Raw genomic sequence first — 17,514 nt, 5'->3', positions numbered from 1 at the left:
CTGCAGGGGAGAGAGGAGATCTATGAGGGTGTTGTCGACGAGAACAAAGGGGTACAGGGGTTGCGTAGCTTGACCGAACTCCATTTTCTTCGTAGCCGAGAAAAATTAGCATGTGACTTTTAGCGAGCCTAATGAATGGCAGAAGTGGGTGGTCAATGTTGGGCTGACCAAGCCAGAGCCTCATTGAAGACCTTCTCAAGTTTTGCAAGATCTACCCCGTGATAAGAAGTGTTGAAGTAGAAAGAAGTCCGACGTCGACACGACCCTTGCTGATGATTCATAGCCACGCTATACCATGCTCAAACGCCGCGTTTTCTGTACAACGGCTAGAGATCGTTATGTGTCAGCCGTCACGACCGAAGCGATTAGGAGTCGATGATTCAAAGAGTCATCGCCCATCGAAATCTAATGCACAACGTCAACAGCGCACACAACCGCCTACTCTCTGTAATATTATTTATAATATCTTCCCCGACGCCCTCGCAGGAGAAAGGCAGCAAGACTACCAGCCAGATGAAAATCGGGGACTCGCCACGCAATCAAGACAACAAGCTGGGTTGTACAAACACTAGCGACAGACCCGATTATTATAGCCATGTCTGTGGTTCTCTCTACGGGGACGCTCCCCAAGGCTATCACCTGGTTTTCATCAGCCTACACTGGCGCTCTGAGGTGTTCCGAAGACATACTATCGACAAATACGAGTGCCGGGACGTTCAAGTGTGTCGGCGACATTACCCACAACGCAGCGCATCAGACCCAGCAGAGGGTTGGCTGGATGCCTTCGACGCCATTTAGGGGCACAGCTTTTCTTCTCTGGTTCAACCTGTTTGTAATTTTCCTATGCACTTGGACAGGGACACGTCCTCGTGTACTCAAGCCTGCTAAATTCTGGTATACCCACAAGTACTACCAAGTAGCAAAGAACGTCTTGTGTCCTGGGGCATCTGTCTTCGAGGCTATCCATGAATATTGGCAAGCGCGAACCCTGATCACCGAGACAAAAGGAGCCACGGATGGTCAGATGAAACTGGTGACAGCCTTTTACCTTGGCATGCTCGGTGTCAGGTACAGAACAGGCGAGAACAGCAACCGTGTCTTGTGGCCAAAACAGTATGCTTTCATGCTCAACAAAGGGATGGTGGCTTGGGACGCCCGAAGCTCTTGGGGACTCAATGCGGCTGCAATAAACGACAAGAGTGACTCCGCAGGTATGGGCCAGGCCTTCACTTTATGCAATATTCTCTGGGCTCTGTGGATTGCTGCGCACCGATTAGGGAATCACTTGCCTCTGACACCTTTAGAGATCACCACTATAGCATACGCAATTTGTGCTATTGTGAAGTGCCCTTTCTGGTGGCACAAGCCAAAGGATGTTCTGACGTACAGTCTCATAGATCTTCCAGAGATGAAACGAGAGGATAGAGAAACATTCGAATCCCTGGTAGTGGAAGATACGTACGACATCGACGGCCCGGAAGAATGGTCCAGCCGCGATGCATATAGTTTGCTTGGCTTTGCTCGCGCTCAAAATCCAGTTCCTACAAGAGCAACCTCTGATCCACTGGAAGATGAACACGCAGCTCCCGACAGTGTGGTCGACACGAATGTCAAACCTGTGGACTCTCTTCATTCTGTTGGAGAGACCAACTCCAGCAACACACGGAGCATCGAGCAAACGCATGTCAAACCGCCGATAATAATCTTAAAGTGGGACATTGACCTTTACAGATTCTGGAGATGGCGACTGCCGATTTGTGCGCTGATGACAATATTCTCTGCTGTACATCTTGGTGTTTGGAATTACGCTTTCCCCACGACAGCTGAGAGATGGCTTTGGCAGTCATGTGTGATTCTTTCCACGGTCTCAGCATTCGTGTCGACGCTGTTTAGAGAAATAGCTCTCCGGTGGACGGGACCCATGTCGATTCTCCGGGTGGGATTCTTCTATCTTCACGTTATGTGTCGTATCATCCTTGCAGCTCTTGTGTTTGCATCTTTCAGGTCCATGCCGGTAGAAGTCTATCACGTTCACGCGGCGTGGTGATCTTCGTGTTCCAAAAATCGCCGAGACCATGGTTGACGTCCTTCGAGCAGTCGAAAAATTATATCTGTACGGCCATGAGTAGCGCCTGGAAGCGCGCTCCTGCCTGCCCATGGCCTGCATTCTGATGAGGGACGGCTAGATCCGAGTCTTGGCACCAAAGATTCCTCGTTCAGAATGGAAGTTTCGACCATCTGCTCTTTCCACAACATTGTAACGATCTCCGAGACCAGAAGCTGTATCAGTGTGATTCGGGACCTCAGGAGGAAATTGAAGGCAGTGCTTAACAGGTCACCTGGATCATGACGCAGACCGGAGTTTGGAATTGGGGCCTTGCGACCTCTGATCGGGCATGTCCGGTGTAATGCGTCGTCTCAAACATTGCGAGATCAATTGTTGCACCGAAGGCCTTGAGGAACCTCGGGAATCACACCACTGAGAGTCAATACGTCGGGCACTGCCTTTGTTTGCACCAAACCCCGAAACGGCAGAATCTCGGCATATCGCCATCGCTGCTGACACAAGGACTCATCACGGTGTATGCCTGATCGTGCATCATAATATGCTTCGGCCTTTGACAGAGTGCATTGGCTTCTTTCGGGCTATGTCCAGGTAACGGAAGAGAACGGTGAGGGCCCTTCATCCATAACAATACTATGCTATCGCAAGAACATGTGTAAAGTACATATAAGCATGGGTTGAAACACACGCTCCGGCCAATCCACACGTTTGTTCAGTTCCATACATACTTTCCTCTCGGCCCTCTTGATATATACCCAACTCGCTTCATAGTCCAACCTGGTTCTCTCAACTTACTATCAACATCATCATGCGTCCAACAGCGGCTTTGCGCAACCTTCGCAGCATCAAGTCTTCGTTCCAACATCCAACGGCCCAAAGCTTCCTCAACAGCCCTACTAGTCCATACACAGCGAAGATTCTAGCACGCAGAGTTGGATGGACTGTGGTGTGGTGAGCATTTTGAAAGTAGTTACCCTTCAGCCCACTAAGTCGTCTTAGGTACAGCACTGCCGTAACTGGAGTTCTAGGCTGGCCTTTCATTGCTTCCCTACTAGCATATGGCAAGATCGCAGTATGAGCACACAACGCTGAAGACGACCCAAGATTCGAAAAAGCAAATGGCTTCACTGCATAACGAAGCCAAGGACGCCCTTTCCCAGGCCTATGAGGAATAGATACGCGAGGCCACCATCACACATACCTTTACCGTCCTCAAGAGGAAGTAACTCAATAAGCACACGCTTTCTCAACCACATCTAGCAAATACCTACCTTCCATCTTTGCCACGCGTAATGCTGGTATTGGCTACATAATACTCATGTTCATCTGTGCCGAGCGGTAGTTTGTCATGTTTCTGACTGTTCATCTTTAGCTCAGATGCCGTCCACTCGGTCTATCGTTAAAACCGCCGTTATTTGAATCACTACTATCCGTAGGAGTATAATTCTGCGACTGCAGATCACTTCCTTTCTAGTGATCATCATGATTCCTCGCGTCGCATTGTGCCGAGCGGAGTTCTTCCCGATCATACCACCCCACAACTCCACAGATGAGTACAACTGGAGTGCGGGGATCTTCGAAAGAACCAAAAGAGGTGAAGATGATCATTCAGGATGCATAGTGTCACGAGCAGGAATTCGAATGTCTTTATCGGCTTGTTCGCTCATCCTTTGCTCTCGACTCGACATCCTCACCCTCCTTGACATCCCTTATCAACTTCACGATGGGCTTGTGGTACACATTTGGCATAGCGCTATTCGCTGCCATCGGCACATTCTTGTTCGGCTTTGACACTGGCATTGCGACGACGAGTGAGTTGCTTCGGTTCATCAATCAGCTCATAAACTGATCTTCGAACAGCGATTGCACATCAAAGCTGGATTGATTACATGAACCACCCATCAAAGGGTCTTACTGGCGCTGTAAGTATCGTTGGTAGATCTCGTACGTCCATGTATCATAAGCTGATCACGACTAGGTCGTCGCCGTTTATATTGCAGGTGAGGCACTAGGAGCCCTGACGCAAACTGCTGTGGGCGACAGGCTAGGCCGTCTCCGATTCATGCAAGCCCTTTGTGTGGTCGTAACGATCGGCACTGTCATCCAGACGGCCAGCGTCAATATTGGGATGTTTCTAGCTGGGAGAGTTCTCGCTGGCTATGCTGTTGGGTGAGTTGAAACAGTCATTTGTTCGAATGTTTGCTGACAATAGCAGTGGTCTGGTTGGAACAGTTCCAATCTACCTTTCCGAAATCTCTTCGCCAGAGCACAGAGGTCTGATTGGAGGCATCTCTGGTTGTGGTATTGCGTTCGGAACTATGGTACGCAGTAAGCATTTGTACATTGCATGCACGACGGCTGACCCTCGTGAGCTAGATGTCCAACTGGGTTGGCTTTGCTTGCAGTTACGCATCCTATGGACCTACGCAATGGAGGTTGCCATTGGGAATGCAAGTTCCTTGGGGGGTAATTCTTTTCTGTGGGCTCGCAACTTTCATGCCCGATTCACCTCGCCAACTCCTGCGTATTGGCAAGGTAGACGATGCTCGACGAGAGTTTCTCAAGATACGTCGTGATCTCGACCCTCAATCGGCATATCAGGAGTTTTCCTTGATGCGAGCCCAGATTGAGTATGAGGTTGAGAGGGAAGTCAAGTCCTACAAGGAAATCTTCAAACTATTCAGGCATCGTGCTCTTGTGTAAGTTTATGGTAGATTCTATCTTCTAGACTTCAAGCCCACTAACCATCTCAGATCAATCGCAGTACAGTAAGTCAAGCCGGGGAGACCTATGCACGATATGCATAGTGGCTCGCGTGGTTACATCTAGGACAACATGCTTCAATGCAAACACGATCCAGACTGAATCTACGACCAAGTCGAGCCCGTCCACGTCCGGAGCTCATGGGGTCGTCAACGATCGGACCTCGCAGAAAACATGCTAACAAGTCTCTCTATAGGACGATGACCAGTCTTACAGGAGTCAATGTAATACAGGTAGGCTAAGCTTGGTGTTCTCGAAAGGCATAGCTAATACTGAGCAGTATTACCAAAGTGAGCTGAACACAAAAGACACAAGGTGGCCATACTGATGAAACCAGCAATCCTATACAAATCGCTTGGTATCGACTCCAAGCAGATTTTGGCTCTAGCCGGAGTGTACGGCACCGTTGCATTCTTTTCGAACGCCATTACAACAACCTACTTGACCGATCAATGGGGTCGTCGAAAGTGAGGCGGGCTTTCCCTTTTTCGAGAGTTGCAGCTTTACTAATCTAATTCAGAATGATTCTTACTGGGCTCGGCGGTATAGTTCTGGTCGAGATATATGCTGCCGTGATGCAACGCGAATTCCAACAAACAGACAATCAGGTCGGAAAGGGGTTTGCAATTGTCGGCATCTATCTTTTCGTCGTGATTTATTGTGAGTTTATTCAGCGATGTCTCTGTAACATTTCTCTAACATGTGTGTCCAATCTAGATGGTATGCTTAATAGCACGACATGGCTCTATGGAGCGGAGGTGCTGCCGATTGCGCTTCGAAGCCGAGTCATGGGTCTCGCTGCGGCCTCGCACTTTATTGTCAATGTTGGCATTACCGAGGCAGGACCTAGTGCATTCTCTCATGTAAGTTTGCAGGGAAGGCGCACGACTTGACTGTCACAATTCGTTCCTTCCACAGTCTCCTTCAAGGACCTCTCGATCTAGGATTGTGCTGACAACCACAGATACGAGAGAATTACTATTATGTTTTCGTAGGATGCTCGCTGTTCTTCTTGATCATAGCATATCTATACTTCCCGTAAGCCCACATCTCTTCTGTTTGGGAAACCTCTACTGACACAAGACAAGCGAGACGAGACGGAAGACGTTGGAAGAAATAGCCGCTGCGTTTGGTGACAAAGTTGTGACTTTGACAGAGAGGGATATTGCTATCGAAGAAGCCATTGCAGAAGACAAGAATGTGTCAGAGCACGTGGAGGATGTTTCTGATGACAAGAGACCTTGAGAACCAGCAAATGCGCGGAAGAAACCTCGTCGAGGCCCCCACATATCGCTCATTCAAGGAGAAAGATCTTGAAGAGGGCAGCTGCCTTCCACGCTTCGTGCCTGCATTTTGGAATCTCATGATAGTAAAATGTTTGTAGAAGAATTTGTTTGGTCTACTAGTCTGTAACTCTTAGTCCAGTACATGTTCATGTCGTATGTCGCTAGACATGTCCAAAGGAATGACGTCGCTGCGTCGCTATACACTTTCATACATTCTCGGAAGACTTTTCTGCATCTTTTCCATCCGAATCATTATCCATGTGTTTGTTCTCCTCTGCCAGACAGTCCTCATCATCAGCGGCCACTTTGCTCTTCTTTCTCAGTGTGCGCCCGTACTTTAAAAATACGATTGGAGTGAAGGCGAACAAGGTCGCTACTGCAGCCAGAATGGTCGCAGCAATATTTGCACCAAGCCCTGAGAACATCTGATATGAAAACAGCGGGAACACCGCAGCGGCAATGGTGCGTGTCGTGCTTAGGGATGATACAGCTGAGGCAGCGTACTGTCCATACGAGTCAGTGCAGTAGCCGAAAAGTACGTAACTGAGATCAGCCGTGGCAAATCCGACAAAGACCAGACCTATCATCGAGACGATCCAGTGAACGTTGGTTACTCTTGGTGGTATCGTCCAGGCAAAGATCCAAAGACCAATTGCAAGAGCAGGGCATGCTAGAGCGAATGATCGGATTTTGGTCTCTGGCACTAGTCGTCGATGCTCTTTGCGAAACTTTCGGAACAGATAGTCATCGTAGAAGCGTGGCAAAATGTCGAGAAGGATACCGATGAGGATAGCAATGAATGCCAATGACGAAGAAGTTTCTGAGAAGGTGTTGTCGAAAGGAGGATTGGTGTAAGAGACTGTCAGGCCTTCTGTAAGACCATAGATAAGTCCAAAGGCGATGGCGCAAAGTGCAGAGCAGAAAAAAACAATAGGCTCTGTAGCCAGGAACTGAAGAGGTCGGAACATTGAGTCCTTGACGAATGACTTGACAGAGAATCCTTCGGAGGACGACGGCCCGTTTAGATCATCACGGCCAGTCTTTGAATGAATGGCGTCGACCTTGGTTTGCAGGAGCTGGGTGGCCTTTGTCTCCTTCATGAAGAAAGACAAGACAGTAGAAATTGCAGCTACTATGGCGGACACGTAAAAGACCACACGCCACCCATATACTTGAGTGATGTATGACGAATAGATGGGCCCCAATACAAGGCCGACGAAGCCGGAGACAGTATACCAGTATACTACCCAGATTCGGATTTGAGCAGCCCACATGTCTTCAATGCTACCGAACGCTACACAGGCGGGGACTGCGGCTGCGAGCCCTTGGAAGAAGCGACCGAAGTACACCGCGATAGATGAAGGTACAGCTGCCGTGATCACTGAGAAGATGCAGAACATGGCGGAAGCCACGATGTACAGTGTGCGTCGGCCAAATGTTTCGGATATTGGAGAGCAGACTATGCCACCAACAGTCTGTCCGAGCAAGTACATCGTGACAAAAGCAAAGACACCGAGTGTTCTGCTCATGTCATATTCCATGCGAGCAGAATTAGATGCTGCAGTCTTGAGTTTGATTAGACTAGCTGTCATGGTGCAAAAGGGTAGGATAAAACTTACTCCCGCTGAACTTATACCAGTCATGTATAGTTCGACCCAACAGATGACGACAGTCGTGTAACATTTTGCGAAAAGGCTCCAATTCCTGGGGTGATCTTTGCTGTCATCGTTCCAGCATACTGTGTTTCCATCCTCAAGGTGACAACCATGTTGCTCAAGCAAGTTGTCGGTACTCTCCCGCGTTCTAGAAGGGGAGTTGAGTGAAGTCATGGCGGAGCCTGTCTCTAGTAATACGAAAGGAAAGGGTCGAGAAATTCAACTCGATAGCGAAGACCCGGTTGACATCGTACTTGCTGATGACCTAGAAAATTTGCCTGGAATGCTCAAGGACTGCTTTGCTTGTTAATAGTAGACCTGAGACAATCAGACATGAATCATCACTTGAACGCGTCATTGTGGCCACTCGCACTCGACCTCTATACGACAAGAACGAAGGGATCAAGAGATCAAAGAACTGTTTATGATTCTTGGTTAAAGTCAAGCGTTGAACGTTTTCGGAACTGTGGAATTCTAACCATTTGGCACTTCGATGACGCCGAAGTATTCTCCGCCCCAGATCGACTTTCCTGGGTGACAGATCAATCTGAGACATGATCGCCCTATGGGGTAAGATCTAAATTCCACGACGAAGCATTCCTCCGCGGGAGGTACCACATCCGAATCGTGCTCAATCACTGATTTTGTATTGGATTGGCTTGAACGACCCGCCATTGGACTGCAGCGCGGAACACGCAGTCAGTGCGACGATCAGGTCCATTTCTGCCACGAATTCGATGCTGTCTCCCGCCTTCGTGATGGGCGGCAGGACCTTGAGCTCGCCTGAATTCGAATCTACTGTGACGTTCATGAAACAGTTGAAGGCGCACGGTATGCGGTCGGATGAGATGCCGAAGGGTTCGATGGCACCGGCTATGTTACCAAAGCAACCTTGGTGCGGCTCTTTGTCGCCATAGATGATGCGAAAGGTGTCTTTCGAGCAAGGCGTCAACAAGAAATCGTGTTTGCCTGGAGAGTTGTCGGCTACGATTTTGAGCATGACATTGCTGCGATTGGAGTAGAGCGGGTCTCCAGTAGTAAGGTATATTCTGCTTGCGTAGTCGAGCGTTCTGCCGTTGCTGATGACCTCCTCGGGGTCATGACGGTTGAAGGCTACAAGGTCGGAGACCTGGACGCCCTTTGGATCAATGACGGTCAAGCGCTGTCCCTTGTTCAGTGTAAAGGCGGTGCCTGTGCGAGGAGTGATTTCGATCTTGTCGGTCATGGTGTGGTCGTTGTTGTGGAATCTGACGGTGCGGAGTTGCTGGTGTGCAGTTCGAGACTTGTGCTTTGGAAAAGAGCAGACGGTGCATCGTGCCAGTAATATCAAGTATTGATGTCAACGTTGCGATGCGACAGACCCTAGACACGTCATTGGCCGTTGCGTCGACGTGCCTGAGATCTAAACATGGGGTGTGGGGTGCATGGCGTGCGAGTTTGTGCGACGAAATGGTTGGTTCGGCATCTCGGTTGCACTTGAGCCTCATAGTCTAACCCCGCCTAACCCCCAAGCGTCAATTCCGTTACGTTTGTTAAAGCCTCGTGAGTATTTAGCCACGCTGGATATGGAATTGCATGGCATTCATGACATCAAGATCTTTGTTTGCGTGTACCAAAGAATGACATCCATAACGATGCACCTGCACTCGTCATGAATACGTTTGGTTGTATTCAAGACTTGATAAGTGACTTGTGTGCTGCCAGTGCCCCTGTCACAAGGCCATTCTCAACATGCAGCTTGCTCTCAGTATTATCTTCTTCTTTGTCGGCTTCGGCGTGGCCACGATCGTCGCTTTGAGGCCTTACAAAGCACGGAAAGACATTGAAGCTTTCACATCTCAACTTCGCCATGTCACCAATGGGATGAAGGGAAGCGGCCCTCAAGCTGGGGACCTCGACCAACAAGAAACCAATGAGCAGATCATCCAAAAAGGTTCTGAGAATCTCTTGACGAAGTACGACCGTTCAAACACGAGAGTGTATGGCAAGTGATCTGACAGGGTGTTAGGGAGCAACTCGAGGAGAAATTCGACATGGACGCTTGGCAGCGCTTGGTGTATGAGGAGTTCAAGACCACAATCCTTGCCAAAGGCAGTGGACTCAAGACGTTCCCTTGCGTATATGCGACAATGGGCTACCGAGCAGGAGACCATCGCTACGTGTTTTTGGAATCAGACGACCCGTCAGAGCCCAGAAATGTACGAATCATCGCGCCTGCCCTAAGGGCTTACCTGCAGGTCTCGAAATCGCTCGGGCCAAACACCAGTCTAGTCATCATGGGCGCGCCTACCGAAGGCTCATTAAAGACTGTCGAGCAATACAACAACGAGTTCTTCGATATGTTGCGTGGACTGAGAATTTGGGACTCAAAACCCTGGCCAAAAGACGTGCCTCAGGATACGTTGAATGAGAAGTGGACATTCTGCTTTGACGGAATACCTCTTTTCCCAGTCGCCTTAACGCCTGCACACCAACGAAGGTGGTCCAGGCATGCTCCTGTCCCTTTGGTCGCATTACAGCCAAAATGGGTGCTTGACAACCTCATGAGCACCCCGGAGAAACGCAAGTCCGCGACAGGAAAAGTCAGGAAGTTGCTCGCGGATTACGACCAGATCGACATCAGTCCTGACTTGACACAATACGGCGAAGTAGGGACAAGTGAGGTCCATCAACTGTGTCTCAAGGACGAGAACGAGACAATGGACTGCCCATTTGACGACTTTGACAAGGGAGGAGCAAGATCGTCATCTTCGTCGCGGCGATCATCACTCGAAGAGAAGACAGTATAGCATAAGACTTCGTCTGTTCCATCCTTACCTAACCTTATCTCTTTTGTCCCATGGTCTGTCTTAGACATGAATGAGTGATTGCGCACTTGTCGAGGGCATCCCTCATCTCATTGTTGGGAGCGAATGTGAATCTTGCTGTGCTGACAAAAATCAGGCCTGACTGATGCGTGGGATATTCTTGTCGTATTCTTGTCGAGTTTCCCTTCCTTTGACCGAAAAAGGGGCCTACGTGGATGTTCGTAAGGATGCTGCTCTCGGTGGACATTGCTCTGATGCTGGAAGATCTATTGTATTCCAATGCCCGTCCAAGCTCTTGCTCATCTTGTGAAACATCTTTGTGGTGCAAGCGTGCGCGTTCTGCACATGAGGGTGTGCTTGCCGTGGTGCTTGAGCATGGCTCCAGTGTGTGGCGGAAGCGCCAGGATACGGACCTCAACAGTGAGCTGCGACAGACTCATGTGGAATCAAAGTCAGCAATGCGAAACCACTGCTCTTGCCCTGCAGGCCACCACATGTCTTTCAGTAGTAAGAAGTCTCTGACAATTCAAGAGGTCAGGGTTTTGCTGATATAAGGCGATCGTTTGCTCGGAAAACAGGCTCGTCGAGGTGCGTAGGTGTACAGAGAAGCTGGTCCGGTCGCGTTGAGAGACTTGCCCAGCTCAGCTGAGAAGGCCCGTGCCCCAACCACGAATTCCGCGCTGTCTCGACACTTGCGATCCTTGGAGGTTGGAGGCCTGCACGCAGTACAATACGGACTCCTCTTGAGCACTCCACGAACTGGCCACTCTTCCTCATGCGCAAGTGTAATCATCATCTGAAGCCTGATTCACGATGGGCCAAAACTCGTGTGCACGAGGGACAAGAAAAATCGCGATGAATCGGGCTAGCTTCGTATCTCTCGCAGTTCTCGCGAGTGTCGCGCTTCTCGCATCTATTCGCCTCCTCGCTTCAAACAGCTTTTTGGTCATGCAACCAGTCTGTCACTTGTCCGTCAGATTTCCGTTCAACTTTGTCAATGCCATTGACAAGCCGTGCCACTTCTCCAATGGGTTTGGAGATTATGGCCGCCCTCTACATTCCGAATGCCAAACAACCTCGACGTCATGAGAGCATCGCCACTGGTCTGACTTCAATTTCCTTTTTTTTTTCCCTACACCCTCTGTCAAGGCTTCATCTTTGCCCTAGGCATGTGTAGCATGGTTCCAGGATCTTTTCCCCAGTCTTACTTATGTCTGATACAACAAAAGTGCAGCCATGCATCTTGTTGGCCACCAGACTGGTCCTGTGCTTCTGCTGTTGAAGCCTTGGTCCTGAAACAACGTGAAACATAGGTCATACCAGCAGAAGCATCTTCCATCAACCGGAAGCGTGGCCGAGTGGTTATGGCGCCAGATTCAAGCGATCAAAAGCTTCTCTATCAAATGAGTCTCCTGGTAACGTAAGTTGCGTGGGTTCGAATCCCGCCGCTTTCAATATTTCTTTTGCTCTTTTTGTGCTTCTTGCGATCGGAGAAGTAGCTGTTGTTGAGGGAATGGATCAGGGAGTCAGGGGAACGATGCCCTGGTATAACTTGGATGTATGGGCTGAGAAATCGCACCGGAACCGAACTCTCAGCCTGACAAGGCGCCTTGAAGAATAGCAGTCAAAAGGCACAATCAATCTAATCTTGATGTAGCTGTCCAAAGAGATCAAGAAGAGACACCGCTCCCAGTGGCCATGTCACACTCGACATCTGACACCTATGGCGCTGATGTTTCAGCCCTTGCTCTCAGCATCAGGGATGAGCATTTTGCCCTCAAGGACGACGGATGCGACGCCGATAACACTGCACGTGTAATTCTGAATGTTGTTTGAGACGGCTCGAGGCAGAGCTCGAAGATCTGAACTCACCGTCATGACCAAGATTTCCTGGCTGTTCAGTAGTGGCACGACTTTGAAAAGAGCAAACGATATGCTTCAATTTGAAGACACACGGCCGGCATCGATTCCACTGAAACATACGGACTAGTGACAAGACGATCTTACCATTGCAAGCCAATACTCAAGTGTGGCAGCGGTAGTTGAGTACTATCGAGTCCCTCACGCTCTCAAGGAATGTACCTTGCGGAAGCTTCCCCTTCTTCGTCCCTGCTTCCTCTCAAAACGCCCCAAGAAATGTCCAATCCACCTTTGAATTCCAATTTCGGACATCACGAGGCTATTGAAGGACTTCGCTACATGTTTCCCGACTCGACATCTCTTTGTGCTGATTTACCTTGGCTCCTTCCCCAAGAAATGGGCGCTGAGAACGAACAAAGACAATTCGGATCACTCCTTGCTTCCCGACCTTGATGCTCGACCGAAGCCTTAGACATGTCTTTGTTCAAGTCCAATCATCCCGGTCTCCTTGCCGCCATGTCGGCGCCGAGTTCCAAGTCCGGTCATTTCGGCATGCCGACTTTGTTCCTCAGGATTCGAGAAGGTTATCAAAGAACTACCGGGAGTAGCTGACTTAAACACAGGCCCCGGCACAAGGAGCACTGTCAACTCGCTGTCTCAACACTCGCTTGCTGTCATTACACAAGATGCAGCTCAAGAACGCTGTCGCCGCACTGGCTTTTGCCAGCATTGGTGGGGTCAATGCTTTCTTCCGTGTCAACTGTGCAAAGATTCAAGTCGGCCGTATTGATCCTATTGTCAACCCAGGAGCATTGGCAGCTCATTGTCATTCTATAGTCGGCGGGTCGAGTGAGTAAACTGTCCTGGAGTTGCCCCAACTTTGGCATGGCTAACTGATTGGTACAGACATCGGCGTTAATGCAACCTTCGATAGTCTCTACAACTCAGAGTGCACCTCTTGCGAGGTATCAGAAGACAAATCTGCTTACTGGACACCAAATCTCTACTATCAACATGCTAATGGCTCTTTTGAGGAGGTTCCTCATGATGGAAGTGTCATCTACTACCTAGCTCGTGGTCAGAATGCCAACGACATTGTCTCTTTCCCCAAAGGATTCCAGATGCTGTCAGGTAACAAGGCACTAAGAGCCGCCAATCAATCGGGCATGACTTGGGGAAGTTCCAAGTACCGTAACAGACCTATCTCCGATGCCGTCAGCTACGCCTGTTTGTCAGCCAAGGGTGGTCCGGAGACGCCCAACTTACCCGCTGACCCTCGTGTGTGCATCAACGGTCTGCGTGCACAGATTCACTTCCAGACATGCTGGAATGGACGAGACTTGTACAAGGCCGACAACAGCCATGTGGCACATATGACACAGATTGACAACGGTGTCTGTCCTCCTGGATACCCCTACCAATTCCCGCATCTGTTCTTAGAGACCAACTACGCAGTAACCAAGGTCTCCAACCTGAATGACGGCGGTCGCTTCGTCTTCTCACAAGGTGATCCCACAGGATATGGCTTCCACGGCGATTTCCAGAACGGCTGGAATGACGACGTACTCAAGGACGCTATAGCTACCTGCCTTGTCGATGGACAAGACGATTCTGGTACCATTGATGACTGTCCAGCGCTCCTCAAGCACTGGAACCCTCAATTCTCCCAGAACTGCCCTATCCGACCACCTCAAATCAACGAACGGGCCACTGGCATGATTGACAAGCTTCCTGGATGCATTCGTGTTACGGATGGACCAGGTGCTGCTACAGCGGCCGACATGGAGTGCCCTGCTAGCGTGCCTCAAGCCAGTATCAGCAGAACTGTCGATTCGACCCCAAGACCCACCTTCAACCCCAGTATTGGTACTGAGTTTGGTAACAAGTTCAACAAAGTCGTGGGCTGCGGAAACGACTCCTACGTCAACAACGGATTCAGAACTTTGAATGCACTGTCCACGACACTGACCGGAATGACTGTAGAGTACTGTCAAACTTACTGCACCAAGCGTGGCTACCAATACTCTGGTTTGGAAAATGGAAATCAGTGTTACTGTGATCTTGCTATCAACCCGACGGCCATCATTGCAAACCAGGCGAACTTTACCAAGGGCTGCAACATTTTCTGCCCTGGTAATCGTAGCGAAATTTGCGGTGGTGCCTTTTACATGAGTCTGTACAACAACACTGATCCTACCTTCAAGCCCACAACCGACTTGACCAAGTCTGTCATTCAGCTCACCGTCCCCGTTGCTCCATTCAACAAGACTTACGTAGGTTGTGCAACCGAAGGTAGCGGTGGTCGCGCATTGAACAGCAGCACGTTGATCAATACCAACATGACACTCGCCCAATGTGCCGCTCTCGCCGAGACCAAGAACACTGCCTTCTATGGTCTCGAGAACTTCAACGAGTGCTATGTCGGCAATGGTCTCGCTTCCGGAGCCAAGATTGTAGACACAGCGACCGATATCAGTCTGAGCAAGTGCCGTTACCGCTGCGTTGGCAACTTCTCGCAAGTCTGTGGTGGCTCTGGCGCGTTGAGCGTCTACAGCAATCCTGCATACAAGCCGGTACAGATTGTTCCTAACGTGGGCAAGTATAACAGCAAGGGCTGTGTGCAAGAACCCACTACCGGTGGAAGAGCCCTCAAGGGCGGCAGTACCACTGCCACCGACATGACCGTCGAGAAGTGTATCAAGTATTGCTTGGGCAAGAACTTCAGATTTGCTGGGTAAGTGTTCTCTTGATACCTTGTCCCTCTCTTTTTGACCTCATACTAACAGGACTGCAGTATTGAATATGGCTCACAATGCTACTGTGGCTCTCAAGTGGAAACAGGAGCCACGACAATCAAATGCGACACCTCAAAGCTCATGCTATGTCCCGGCAATAAGTACCAGTTCTGTGGTGCGGGCAATCTGCTCAACCTTTACTATGCTTCGGCACTTTAAGCTGGTTAACAGCATGCTATGATTTGATGATATCTCGTTTCTCGTTTCTTTGGTCTTTTTTGCTGGGGGAGTCCTCGATGTCGGTGAGCTTTACATAGACAAGCAGCACGGCGCAGATTTTGGAAAAGAGGTGTGTCTTTTTTCTTTTGTTACTGCTAGATGACCTTAGCGTGCTTTCATAATCTTATCCGAATGCACATTTTTACACATCTTAGTGTTGAGCCGAGTTGTCTTCTAGGAAGCTGTTGCCGTCAAATGCTCCATCTGAAATGATGTTAAACGATTTCCAAGTTGTTCGTGACGCAGTCCGACAAGCTTGACTTCCTTCTCTTTACCGGAGCCTTGCTCTTGACAAGGGTGTTCTGTGCTTCGACATCTATGAGCAGACATAAGGAGTTATTGCAACCATTCACCAATGTGTAAGCGGGCCAATGCCCCATCTCTGGTGGAGACAACTTTCAGGCTTACATCGAATAATGTCTATGGGTATGGTACACACTCAGGTCAACATGTTCAAAATTGTCGAGATGATATGTATTTGACCAGGGTCACCCCCAAAACAAAACTCTGCTGACGAGTCAGCCAGACGGAGACACGAGACATGTTGAAGAAGACACAATAAATGGAAGAAACAAAAAACTAGAAGGATTTCGAGCGTTTTCATACAGGTCGTAAAATCGTGAATAGGAGATAATGCATACCAATTCGAAGAAGTCCCATTATCGAAAATTCCTCAATAATGCCGCGAGAAATACGAATCATCCTTTTTCTTATCAGACCTCGGCCTAGGTCCCTTGGAGTCACTGCGGCGTTGAGGAGGATTTGCTGGACCCATGACCAAAACGCCCGCCTTGTTCAGCACTGACTCTGTAATCTTCAAAGGCCATATGAATAGTGACCAGGCAAACTCCAAGGGAACTGCGAGGGTCTTTGCTAGGGTGGATAACATTGTAGCAATAATTCCAGGCTTACTCGACGACTGAGCAGCAACAGCGGCTAAGCTCAGAGCATCCTGTAAGCGATTTTCCAAGGACTGCAATCTTTGTTCGGTAAGCAAAGTCAGAGTCGTGGCTCGCTTCTCATATCTCCTGACAGCGCGCTCCAATGCCTCAAGACGAGGTTCGTAACGCTTCCTAATGTCGCTTGAGAGAGCGGTGACTTCATCCTTTTGAACAATCGAAACACCGGGAGATGACAGCTGGTCGCCGAACTTGTCTTCAAGGAGGACCAAGCGTGAAGCGAGATCTGTGATGGCCTTGTCCTTTTTACTAAGTGCAGCAGGGTCGAGACCGCCGCGAACGACACGTTGTAGATGAATAGTACGATTGGTGAAGAGTCGAATCAGTTGTCTGACGGGACGTATCTCCGCAGCCAAGAGAAAGATAGTCAAGTTGTAGTCTGACACCAAACCTTCCGAGGGACGCGAGAGCTGGCCACGAATGACATGGAGCAGGTAGGCGGCCAATGCAGGGAACAGGAAGGTGGAGACCAAAGCGAGAAGCTCGTGTTGACGGAGGTTGGCAGCGGCATCTTCCTGCTCTTCACTGATGTGTGGATTGTCGGGTGAGCGGCGTTGTTGATCATGTTCGTCCAAGTCTTGTGGTAGCAATGAAGGGCTGTTTAGCTGGTCGAGCGAGACTTGAGCTTGGGCTGAGCGGTACCAATCCCTGGTCCTGTCAGCATAAGAAACGAGGCGGGAAGGAGCGGACCGACCATGGCAATCTGACACTCCAATTGAGAAACAGAGCAGCCAGACCGAGCAGACAGATGTCTGTGACGAAAGCACTTCCATTGGTGAAGAAGAGGCCAGCCAGGGCGGGCAGGACGGCGAAAGCAAGCGGCGAGCTGTGCCAGTGGGATGGATCCTCGAGGATAATGGTATTGTCATCGTCGAGGCCTAGGCTGGGTCGAATAAAGTCGCCCGCTGTGTGTCGCGTGTCATCCAAGCTCGAGAAGGAAAGCAGCGAGGAGCGCCGACGGGGGAGCAATGGCTCGACGGGCGAAGCTCCATCGGAGACCGAAGGAGTCGTCTTGGTCGACAAACGGCTACGCACTGTCAAGGATGGAGGCAGAGGTAGAGCCGATGACGAAGTGCCGGCGACGTCTGCATGTGGAGCTTCTTCA

At 49.8% G+C, this 17,514-nt stretch overlaps 8 protein-coding genes across 8 annotated transcripts; 5 read left to right on the top strand and 3 right to left on the bottom strand.

Annotated features, from left to right (window-relative positions):
- The first annotated feature begins 390 nt into the window (after positions 1 to 390).
- M438DRAFT_11411 (uncharacterized protein) lies at positions 391 to 2,196 on the top strand. Its single transcript, XM_029898718.1, has one exon. It carries the CDS (start codon positions 596 to 598, stop codon positions 2,045 to 2,047), a length of 1,452 nt encoding a protein of 483 aa, XP_029765856.1. The 5' UTR covers positions 391 to 595; the 3' UTR covers positions 2,048 to 2,196.
- A 645-nt stretch (positions 2,197 to 2,841) lies between these two features.
- M438DRAFT_361129 (uncharacterized protein) lies at positions 2,842 to 3,341 on the top strand. Its single transcript, XM_029907486.1, has 2 exons — positions 2,842 to 3,016; positions 3,065 to 3,341. Exons 1-2 carry the CDS (start codon positions 2,874 to 2,876, stop codon positions 3,141 to 3,143), a joined length of 222 nt encoding a protein of 73 aa, XP_029765855.1. The 5' UTR covers positions 2,842 to 2,873; the 3' UTR covers positions 3,144 to 3,341.
- A 447-nt stretch (positions 3,342 to 3,788) lies between these two features.
- M438DRAFT_361128 (putative MFS monosaccharide transporter) lies at positions 3,789 to 6,105 on the top strand (the record flags this gene model as incomplete). Its single annotated transcript, XM_029907485.1, has 13 exons — positions 3,789 to 3,876; positions 3,926 to 3,987; positions 4,044 to 4,234; positions 4,281 to 4,386; positions 4,442 to 4,764; positions 4,819 to 4,833; positions 5,025 to 5,061; positions 5,109 to 5,118; positions 5,166 to 5,295; positions 5,349 to 5,488; positions 5,546 to 5,691; positions 5,793 to 5,866; positions 5,917 to 6,105. 13 exons carry the CDS (start codon positions 3,789 to 3,791, stop codon positions 6,071 to 6,073), a joined length of 1,479 nt encoding a protein of 492 aa, XP_029765854.1. The 3' UTR covers positions 6,074 to 6,105.
- Positions 6,106 to 6,320: 215 nt separating this feature from the next.
- Positions 6,321 to 7,943, bottom strand: M438DRAFT_370778 (MFS general substrate transporter; the record flags this gene model as incomplete). Its single annotated transcript, XM_029908212.1, has 2 exons — positions 6,321 to 7,679; positions 7,734 to 7,943. The coding sequence occupies 2 exons, from the start codon at positions 7,941 to 7,943 to the stop codon at positions 6,321 to 6,323; spliced, it is 1,569 nt and encodes a 522-aa protein (XP_029765853.1).
- Positions 7,944 to 8,400: 457 nt separating this feature from the next.
- On the bottom strand, positions 8,401 to 8,994 carry M438DRAFT_370777 (uncharacterized protein; the record flags this gene model as incomplete). Its single annotated transcript, XM_029908211.1, has 1 exon — positions 8,401 to 8,994. The coding sequence occupies one exon, from the start codon at positions 8,992 to 8,994 to the stop codon at positions 8,401 to 8,403; it is 594 nt and encodes a 197-aa protein (XP_029765852.1).
- Positions 8,995 to 9,500: 506 nt separating this feature from the next.
- Positions 9,501 to 10,558, top strand: M438DRAFT_401730 (uncharacterized protein; the record flags this gene model as incomplete). The annotated part of the gene is made up of 2 exons (XM_029909559.1): positions 9,501 to 9,724; positions 9,778 to 10,558. The coding sequence occupies 2 exons, from the start codon at positions 9,501 to 9,503 to the stop codon at positions 10,556 to 10,558; spliced, it is 1,005 nt and encodes a 334-aa protein (XP_029765851.1).
- Positions 10,559 to 12,274: 1,716 nt separating this feature from the next.
- M438DRAFT_361124 (WSC-domain-containing protein) lies at positions 12,275 to 15,390 on the top strand (the record flags this gene model as incomplete). The annotated part of the gene is made up of 4 exons (XM_029907484.1): positions 12,275 to 12,391; positions 13,060 to 13,285; positions 13,343 to 15,170; positions 15,231 to 15,390. 4 exons carry the CDS (start codon positions 12,275 to 12,277, stop codon positions 15,388 to 15,390), a joined length of 2,331 nt encoding a protein of 776 aa, XP_029765850.1.
- A 961-nt stretch (positions 15,391 to 16,351) lies between these two features.
- Positions 16,352 to 17,456, bottom strand: M438DRAFT_238148 (uncharacterized protein; the record flags this gene model as incomplete). Its single annotated transcript, XM_029899489.1, has 2 exons — positions 16,352 to 17,057; positions 17,104 to 17,456. Coding segments are annotated over 2 exons (1,059 nt in total), but the record flags the coding sequence as incomplete, so codon positions are not given.
- Positions 17,457 to 17,514: the final 58 nt, after the last annotated feature.

This window comes from Aureobasidium pullulans, assembly GCF_000721785.1.
Source record: "Aureobasidium pullulans EXF-150 unplaced genomic scaffold scaffold_1, whole genome shotgun sequence".
Classification (NCBI taxonomy): Eukaryota; Fungi; Ascomycota; class Dothideomycetes; order Dothideales; family Saccotheciaceae; genus Aureobasidium; species Aureobasidium pullulans.
The sequence above is the reverse complement of the archived record's forward strand: the minus strand, read 5'-3'. Positions and strand labels throughout refer to the sequence as shown.

Bases quoted from the DNA above. Each gene is read 5' to 3' on its own strand.
- M438DRAFT_11411 (XM_029898718.1), top strand. From the start codon at position 596: ATGTCTGTGGTTCTCTCTACGGGGACGCTCCCCAAGGCTATCACCTGG.
- M438DRAFT_361129 (XM_029907486.1), top strand. From the start codon at position 2,874: ATGCGTCCAACAGCGGCTTTGCGCAACCTTCGCAGCATCAAGTCTTCG. The intron at 3,017-3,064 runs GTGAGCATTTTG...AAGTCGTCTTAG, and splicing joins GTTGGATGGACTGTGGTGTG to GTACAGCACTGCCGTAACTG.